The 9806-nt window shown below is 42.2% G+C and overlaps 1 protein-coding gene across 18 annotated transcripts in view; it reads right to left on the bottom strand.

Moving 5' to 3' along the window:
* Nucleotides 1–4367: 4367 nt before the first annotated feature.
* ITPRIP (inositol 1,4,5-trisphosphate receptor interacting protein) overlaps nucleotides 4368–9806 on the bottom strand; it is a 32814-nt gene continuing 27375 nt past the window's right edge. For 9 of the 18 annotated variants that reach the window (XM_053312176.1, XM_053312174.1, XM_053312179.1 and 6 more), the window contains 2 exons: nucleotides 9514–9679; nucleotides 4368–7147 (listed from right to left, as the gene is read on the bottom strand). In XM_053312176.1, coding sequence (XP_053168151.1) covers nucleotides 5485–7147; nucleotides 9514–9575 — 1725 coding nt within the window. In that variant the 5' untranslated portion in view covers nucleotides 9576–9679 and the 3' untranslated portion in view covers nucleotides 4368–5484. Of the gene's footprint in view, nucleotides 7148–7809; nucleotides 7972–9513; nucleotides 9680–9806 lie in introns of all 18 variants that reach the window. The other 9 variants (XM_053312189.1, XM_053312187.1, XM_053312190.1 and 6 more) reach the window with 3 other exon arrangements.

The raw sequence follows: 9806 nt of genomic DNA, 5'->3' as shown, positions 1-9806 counted from the left end.
CAGCAAATAGTGAGGGCACGTTGATGATTTGTTTTTCACTATGTCCATATTAGACACAGGATGCAAGGAGACAAAGTCGGGACCCCTGATGCACATCTTGACTTGTCTCAGGGTCCATTTCAACCTTGCTACCCCCACCGCCCAGGGCTAGAGATAATGGGAGCTGAAGTCCAACATTATCTGGGGACCCAAGGTTGAGAACCCTTTGAGCACTACAATTAATGGCCAGTGTACTGTAGACATTCAGGAAAATACTGAGCTGAATTATGCCACTTGATGTGACGGATGAGGGCACCGATTTGTCATCTCCAACTCCCTGCACACAGGAAATAACATGTCAAGAAGGGTTAGCCTTGTCCTTTCCTAAATGAAGTTTTTTCTGTGTGTAGGGGTCCCCCCCCCTTTGGGAACATTCAGTGTGGGAAATGTCACCATTCTGATAATGTACACACTTTTCCAAGACACTTCTTGCCTTTGCTGTCAATGGTGCTAGTGGCCCACATGTTTTGTAGGCTGAGGGTGAAGGGGTCAGTAAACTAGATAAACCATCCTTGGTACCAATAATCTTACAAATGCATAGGCTTGTTCCATCAGCTCCTACCTTGATCCATGTCTTATAACATTTGCCAGGTCCTGGTGCGGGGAGGGCTTCTGTTAAGTGCTGTACAAAAACACACAGTTTCACTAAGCGTTGTCCTCATGCTATGACAGTCCTGGGGTGGTTAAAACTGACATTCACTGAGGCATAAACTCTGCAGTGCAATAATTTCCCATCAGCTGTGGCAATAAGAGAAACTTAAGCTGGTTTCCTTCTGTGCAAGTTCAAAAAGGGTCAGAAGCCTTGCCAGGATTTTGAACTAGCCATTCCATTAACTGGGGTGGAAAACTGCAACCTGTTTCAGAACATTTGCAACCCTGGACAGACACCACACAGAATAACTCAATGTGTGTACACAATTAATGCACTTGGGTTGTGGGGAAGGGCAGGTCATTGCCATAGCAGATGCCACTCCCATGCATACATTCACTCAAATCTGCAACATGCATAGGGTTATATATGCATGGAGATCTCCACATGTTCAGCAACCTAGCAAAGGCAGGTGTGTGGATATATAGGAAATGTGTGAATAAATGCATATGTCATGGGGCAGAGCCTAAACCACACAGTGAGCGAAGAGCTGATCTTGTGGCAGGAAAGATGAATGGTCCTCTTTGCTAAGCAGGAGCTGCTATGGTTTGCATTTGGGTGGGAGACTACATGTGAGCACTGTACAGTACTCTTCTTAGGGGATGGGACCATAGCTCAGTGGAAGAACATCTGCAGGCAGAAGGTCCCAAGATCACTTCTTGGTATCTCTAGGTGAAGCTGGGAGAGACTCCTGCTGGAAACCTTGGAGAGCCATTGCCAATTAGTGCAGACAACACTGAGATAGATGTACCAACGGTCTGACTCAGGATAAGGCAGCTTCCTATAAGTACACAAAGTGCTGTGGGAATATATGAAAATGGCTATATGATGGTATCACCCTATCAAGATAGTAAAAATCAGTTTAGATGGCTGACATTTTCTGAAATATTTCTCACACAGAAGTAGGAAAAAGATTAAACACTTCAAATAGGAAAGTTGCGTTATCAGCTTAGTATGCATGCTGAACTGCAAATCTGTGCATTTTTCAGGAACTCAGTATTGCCTCCAAATGTATGCTAAATTAAACATTTTGTATCTTTTAAAAAAAAATCTTACCATAAAGCTGCAGTTTAATAAAGCCTCACAAGTGCTTGATAATCCCCTAGGTAGAGATAACAACTCATGTGAAAGTACGATTTGAAAATCCACAACTTCAGAAGTTTTCTATCATAAAGATTTGGATTTGTTTCTCCTCAGAGGTTGTTGCAAAACTGTAACAAAACTAGAAATAATGCTGACTGGGATGGAAGGTATTTTCCACTTCAACCATGTAATTACTTAAAAATAAAATAACTGAAGTTGCAATGAGTTGTTTAACAGGCCTATTAACTGGAGCCAGTATTTTACAAGGAGTCAATTATATAGCACATTGACAAGAATGAAAGAAACAAATTTTAAATGCAGACGTTGCCTACAAAAATAATGCAGAAAGGTATTCCAGTGAGACGTCTACCACTTTTAATGGCCTCTGAGGACTTCTAGCCATTTTTGCAATACCTGTTTTCCAGAGCCTCCGTCTTAAAAGAGGCACATATTCGTAGTAGAATGTTTTCAACTGTTTCTTCCATCTTTGCCTCAAGGTTCTTACATTAGGAACTGTTTCCTCCAATCATGGATTTATGCCCACACTATGAACCAAGAAGTGTACATTACATCAGATCCGATGAGATTTCAGCACCACTTACTGCTGGAGACTATCCTTGCTCAGCTTTCGCTCTCCCCAAGGTTTGTCAGATAGCAAAAGGCACAGCTGTTTTACACGGAGTGAAAGCATAGCAGCTTACAATGGGCAAGAGGCATCGAGTCAGCAGTTATAACTGGGTCCAACTAGCCTACCAAACAGCTTTGGAGTTTTTTCATATTTAATTTTTCCTGTCAGCCACTTTGAACAGTTTGTTAAAATGTGTAATCTATTCAGGGGCATAACTATAATAGGGCAAGGGGAGACAGTTGTCTGGGGGCCCACTGCCTTGTGGGGGGCCCAGAGGCAAGTCACATGACTGACTCCCCCAGCCGTGCACCTGCCCAGGCTTCCTTCAGTTGTATTCATCCTCCTAAATTGATGTGAGTGTTAAGACCTGGAGCTACCAGAACAGCATGTCTTTCTCTAATAGCATTAATTGGCTTGCATCGTCCACAATTGACAAAACCTTTTTAAAAATAATTTAGAATGATGTTCTAGTGTGGCACATAGGTGAGATATATATAAATTTTACAATGCTTTTTGTTACCACTATTCAGCCTCATTTAAGATTTATTTACTTCATGAGCTAAGCTTCAGTGAGGTGGGGGGCATTCTGAAAAATCTTATCTCTGGGCCCACTCCAACCTTGCTACCCCCCAGAATCTATCTATCTATCTATTTATTCGATTTCTATACTGTCCTTCCAAAAATGGCTCAGACATACTTTGACGTATGTCAGTATAGACATACTTTGAAGGATAGACAAATTATGAAGCCTTTGTGAAAGATAATCAGTATGGTGTGGTGGTTAGTTTTAAAATCCCTACTCAGCCAGGTTGCTAACTGGGTGACCTTGGGCCATAAGAACATAATATAAGAATAGCCCTGCTGGATCAAGTCCAAGGCCCATCTAGTCCAGTATCCTGTTTCACACAGTGGCCCACCAGATGCCACTGGAAGCCTACAGGCAGGAGTTGAAGGCATGCCCCCTCTCCTGCTGTTACTCCCCGGCAACTGGGGATTCTCAATCTAACCTACTGCACAGGTCATTGTGAGGGGCGGGGGCAGAGAGAGAAGGGAAGAACCATGAGCTCCTTGAAAGAAAGGTGGACTCTAAAAGCAACACACATGAACAGTATTCTCAATTGGGAAAGCACACATTTTCACTGGCAAGAAGGCAACATTTAATTAAAGTATAGACTTTTAAAAAAAAATCTTATTGCCCCTTTCAAGCAAGGAACACATGTGCAGATGAGGAACTCTATGCACACTTTGGTGCTACTGGCCCATGTGGTTCCTGCCACAACAAAGCCAAGTTCAGCAGCCAGGGCTACATTTGCAAAGGCCTAGCTGGATCAGCAGCACCAACACCACCAATGATCTGTGAAGCAAGCAAACGGGCTTGATTTAGGCAAGCCCCACAATGATGATTATCCAACCATGGTTATGCATTCAGAACCCAGGTGGTATGAGGCTTTGGGACATTAGAAATATCCCATATGCATACAGTTGGAGTGGGATCTAGTTATTAGACTGGCAACTAGCTCTTACAAGAGAGAAGACTTGACTTTGTCGGGCAGAGATTCTTCGCATCATATTTGATTTTCTGTAATCTTGTGTAGCACAAGTACTTTCAGTTTCCAAGAAATCTGATTCTTGTTTCAGTGGATCCACTATTTGGAGGTACACCAGCAAAACAAAAAACAGATGCACCAGGGTGATACAAACCATTCCCCCCACTGGCAGCTAGCAATTGCTATCAGAACACAAAGTAGCCAAGCAAGTGTGTCTAAGAAATAGCAGCAATGCCATATAGACTACAGCAGCAAAGAAAGTTAGCAAGTCTTGAATCCCAAAGGGATACTGCAGTTTTAACATTCCTTTGTCCCACATACTAAACCAGAGTTCAAAATCACAAAAGTTGAGAACTGAGATATATGTTTACATGGACTTTCTAAAATGGAGCAGCAACTTTGCCTAAAAATAAAAGCATCCTTTAAGAAAACATAACTGCTTTATTTTCTTTCTCTTTCCCTCATATTACACCAAATATACATATCCCCCCTCCCCGCAACAGTCTAAGATATCAGGTATTTTAGAATCTGGTGCTTGGAAACTCCCTGAATTTATTTTATATATAAGGCTTTAACTTAAGTTCTTTGTCAGGTTACATCCACACAGAGTTTGGCTTCTCTTCTGCTGAGAGTAGCAGTTTTCTGCTGTACTCTGCACTTACATATACAAAGAGCCATAGTGTGTACAGCACATCAGATTCAGCTGCTTGGCACCAGGGTAATGAATGGTTCTCAAATTCTTTAACTCGAAGTATTCTGCCAGCAAGGACTGGTGCCAAGAATTAGGTTTTGCCCCTGCCCACTTTCTTAAGAGAAGCATTAGAGATTAATACGATCAAACAGAAACCTGAAAAGGCATTATGGTAGTGTAACATTCTTAGAAAGAGAAGAATTTTCTGAAATGCAGGAAAGGCACATTTAAGAGCTAGTTCTGGTGTGATGCTTTGCATCATGGATGGCTTTTGTAATTATTCCAATATATTCATTTTAAAAAGATAGACATTTCAGATACTTTTCAAGGGTTTTAAGTATGAAAGTGTGTGCATAGAGGCTGTTTATACAACTGCAAGAAGTTCTACTGAACATATGTTTCTGGTCGGTTGATAGTTCAGGATTAATTTAAAGATTTCTCACTCACTGTGATACAATGGCTTTCAATCTTATCACCAAACGTCAGGCTACATTTCTCCCACAAAAGCTGTTGCCCCCTTTAAAAGGAGATTTGGGGGGGGGGGGTCAGAGTTGTTAGGATTCCCTTTCAAAACAAATCACATAGATTCTAGCAAACCCCAAGGACTGTAATGTACACATAGGAATAAATTAGATGCCTCTTTTCTTGCTTATACTATTCACATAAAGCTATTTACACAAGTTAAAAACTTTAAAAGCTGCATGTCAGCTAAAAACTTTGGTAGACTGGAGACACTTTTCTCATTCTCTTCCCAATCTTTGGGGCCACTGGCAGTCTCAAGAGCATGTATCAGTCCCCCACCCCCTCATGGGGAGATTTGCTCATAATGTAGTTTTCAGATACGTTGTTATCGAGAATCTTTGTTTAGTGGGGTTGCCCGTCCATTGGGGACATGCATGGTATATTCATTTATTAAAGCCGATGTGTTCTTTAGCATCTCATGAAACATGTCCATCGTCTTTCTGTAGGCACTTCGTTGCAATACAAAAGGACGGAAAAGGTTCATGGGTTCTGCCTTTTGGAACCCCACAGGAATTCCTAATTCCTCTGGCAGGTTCCTGTTTCCAACGAAAAAGTGGTAAAGCCTCTTCTCTTGCAAGCTTTTCTCCAAAAATGTGAGCATGTCTTGTAATCTGGCCCCTAGGTATCCAGGGGCCCAGTCTGGACCAGGATGGGTCTGCAGCAAATGCAGCATCACAGTTTTCAAGTGATAATTTGTGAGGCTGCTTGGTCCTGTTAGACTGCACTGCTTTCCATGAAGGAAGGACAGAATTTGGAGGCAGCTAAGGTGGCAGGAGTTATTAGGCAGAGTTTTGGCAACAAACTGGATGTACCTCTTCTCATACACTGCAAATGTGAGAAACCAATGGATGCTGGAAGTGGGGCCATCTGCTGGGCTACTGCATGGGAAATGGGAGATGAAGTATACATCAGAATCAGCATACTGTACCACAGGAGTGAGGTTGAAGGTAATGGTCTTTCCAGACCGAAATTTTATTTTTAGGGCACCAGGGGAGTCCAGAAGGTTGAAAGTGAGGTTGAATTCATATTTGTGTGAAATCTTGTTCCATGCCTTGGTAAGTGCAACCTGGAACCACGTCATAACTTGGTCAGCATCGAGATAGCGAGTATCTTTGTAGCAAAGTAGGTCCTCCACATGGTTGTTGGGTTTAGGCTGGCTCATTTTGCTATGAAGAAGACACAACAGGTCCTCACCAAGCTTAGTCTTGTCACAGATACAACCCGTCGAGTTCTCATCTGCCCGACAGATCTTTATCATACCATAACCTTGTTTATCTGGTGGGACAGATACTCCTGAATGCCAAGTCTCTAACTGGAAACAATACGGCTCTGGAGGAGTAAAAGGGACAATGAAGTCACAGGCCATGGGCTTGTGAGCTCTCCAGTTTTCATACATGCTCCCAACGCCTATGGATTCCTCTACTTCCATGTCTGCATCTCGGTTACACACACTCCTCAAAGCCTCTAGTAAGTCATCTGCAAAGCCTTCCACAAGCTCTCGGTTCCTGGCAATGTCACTGGTCACAGTCAGAAGGCATCTTTCATAGAAATTGGCCAATGTGGCCTTATCTGGCAAAACAAACTCTTTGAATGCTTTTCCTAGAACAGCAATTTCATTCTCCTCATTGGCATAATCTTGCCAGTTCCCGTCCTGGTAGTCTTGTCTCCAGAGCTCAATCAGAAGGAAAACCAACAAGGACAAAACGGTCCAGAAATTCCAAGATAGGGGATCGTAGCTATATTGCTCCTCTGATTCTGTAGCTTTTTCGGGCAGCTTTGTTAAAGCTTCCTGCACAGCAATTTCCTGTTCCAGTTTAAGTTGCTCTAACCTCAGGTTTTCCTCACGTTCCTTCATTTTCTGGATGACCTCCTCTGTGTTTTCAAGGACAGTGACATTCTCCTTTGGGAAGAGGAGTGGATGGTTGATAATAGCTGTGATAACCACAAGGCACACCCGGAAGATTCCTACTGGCATGGCAAAATCTTTCCTGTGAAAAAAAGGCAGAAAAAACACATAGTCAGCTTTGTCTATATCTGCATACAGAAAGTGTATTCCTGTGAAGTGAATTCTTGTGTTGGGATATGAAAGCTATGAACCCTCTCTACTTCCAGATGTAAGAAGCAAGTATTTTTTCTAAGAAAATATTGGGGTCCTTATATTGCAGGGACATGTGATGTACAAAGAATAGGTGCTACAATCAGAATGGAAATCTATTTCTCGGCAAAAGGTCCAACAAAATTCTTTTTTAGTACTTTCATACAGTTCTGTTTTGTCAGAATATAATCTGCAAAGCTGTTAGTTGCAACTTATCATCGCCTTACATGGTGATACATGGCCTGTTCATCCCAACAGACCTCAGATTGCTGTAGTCCACCGGAATCTGTGCTCCTTGCACTCTGACACTATGACTGGCTTTCCCCCTAACATGCAGAGGCTGCCACAATGTATGCTGGGATCCCAGAAAAGGATCTTATGTTATTGAACAGCCTTATCTGGGGAGGGATTCTTCCTTCAGCTTAGCTTATGTCATGACATCCCTGTATGATAATAATATGGAGCCCATTAAGGATAAGTATGAAGACAACATCATGGCAGATATCACTATGCAAGGTAACCAAAATGTAGAGGGAGGTGAAACACACAGCTCACCAGAGATGCATCCTGTATCAAGATATTAAACACACATGTGTAGCAGGAAGCAGATGGTGATTTTTACTTTGGCAGCCCTCCATATAATATTTCCATCATGATGATGTGCATCAACCTGCTCCCATGGCTGCCAGGAGACTGGATTGGCTTCCAGCCTTTAACCTAATGAGATACAAAGATATGCCCTTATGCAATTTCAGAAAGAGGACATCAGCTTAGCGGATTTATCTTCTGGATACCCAAGGGTGATCTTTTTCTTTACTCTGCAGGTTGGTCTTCAATTTAGGTGTAGTTACAGGGTCAACTGCCTGTGCATATCTCAAAGTGAGACAAGGACTTTGCCAAGGAGATAGAAACAGCAGTATGAGAGGCAGAAGCAAAAGTAAGAAGAATTTAGGAACCAGAACAATGCACACATAAACATAACATAAGCTTGAAAGGTGAAAAAGAATCAGGAAGGGCATTCAAAATTGTCACTAGAGAGTTCTAGCTGTGGCAAACACAAACACAGCATTCATATGATACTGTGAATACAAATCTAACTTTTGTTATCCCTTCTTTGTATTCACTATTGATTGGCTTTCAAAAATTATCATTCACTGTCAGAAAGAAATGTTCACATACTTTTCTCCACTTGAAAATCCTCATTGCTTCTGAGGGCCGACTCATACATGTGTAGGCATCAATTGTTATTGCCAACTGGATGTGTGAACGTTTATTAAAAAGACCAAAATGTTTAAGTTTTAAAGAAGGAGTCACCTAGAGAAGAATATCTTCTACAAGACGTCACAAATAATCCCCGCTCCCCAAGTGTTAGGTGTGGCTGGCTAAAATGTCATGCTATTCTTAATTCAGTTTGATTAGGACTATCTGTACTTAGTATTTTGCCAGTGGATGTCTCTTCAGAACCTTATCCAAGGAGCTAAGAAACTGATAGTTTAGCCCTATTCACACACTGTATTTGACATATGTACAATTTGTGCACAATGTACAGATCTGTATGCACATACAGTTATTCATACATTATGGTCAATATACATATAGTAGTACACTTTCTATATGTGCCTTGTATTTGACAGGGCCTGTACCTAGGTTCACTTTTAAATTCAACGCATGTGTAGTCATTTGCATGTAATATGGCCATAGGACATCTTATAAGTCATCATTGTCTGGCTTCTGGATAAATTAAGGTAAAGAAGCTTACATGCTGCAGACACCATAGCCCCAAACAAGATGCATGGATTCTGTGGCATACCCAAAAGCACACTTATGTAGATTGTGGAAGCAGGGCTGCTCCATAACTCCTAGGTTTTGTGTAATTGCTGTTTCAATGCTGTTTGCAATGGGAATGATGGGACCAGCCTGAACAGTGATTATGCAGAGATTAGGAGCCATGGAGAAGCCTTGCCTCTGTGAGCTGTGTAGATGTGCTTCTGGGTAGTTTTCAGCAGCATGCATGCATCTTGCTTGGATCTATGATGCACTGTGCAGAATGAAGGCAGCATCTTCCAAATTGTGCAAACATAGCATGCACTTTCATACGAAAGTCTAGGTTTTCAGTTTAGTACTTTAGCATGGCATCTAGCATTTTGCAAGAAAGTTCTCAAGAGAAAGCACAGAAGATAATACTGGGTAGGGATGTGCACGAATCGAGATTCATGCACAGATTTGGCACCTTTAGGAGTGAAGAGAGCAGGTCCTTACCTGCTCCTCTGCCACTCCATGCAGCTTCCTGCTGTGGTGGCGTGCCCCCCAGTAGCCTGCATGCAACAGCAGCACTCCCCGCCACCCAGCAGCCCTCACGTTGCAGTGGCACGCATATGGCCTCCGTGCATGCCTCAATTCTCTACAACGAGGAACATTACTTGCTCTATAAAAAAAGCAAAAAGAGATCAACCACCAGGTTCTGCATTATTCAGTTTTAAGACAATGGATATTGGAGAGGAGAGCAGTGTTCCCTCTAATTTTCACTATCAGTGAGTGGAAAGAGTTTTGTT

The sequence above is a fragment of the Hemicordylus capensis genome, chromosome 3, assembly GCF_027244095.1.
Source record: "Hemicordylus capensis ecotype Gifberg chromosome 3, rHemCap1.1.pri, whole genome shotgun sequence".
Classification (NCBI taxonomy): domain Eukaryota; kingdom Metazoa; phylum Chordata; class Lepidosauria; order Squamata; family Cordylidae; genus Hemicordylus; species Hemicordylus capensis.
Note: the sequence above shows the minus strand (reverse complement) of the source record. Positions and strands in the feature narration are given on the sequence as shown.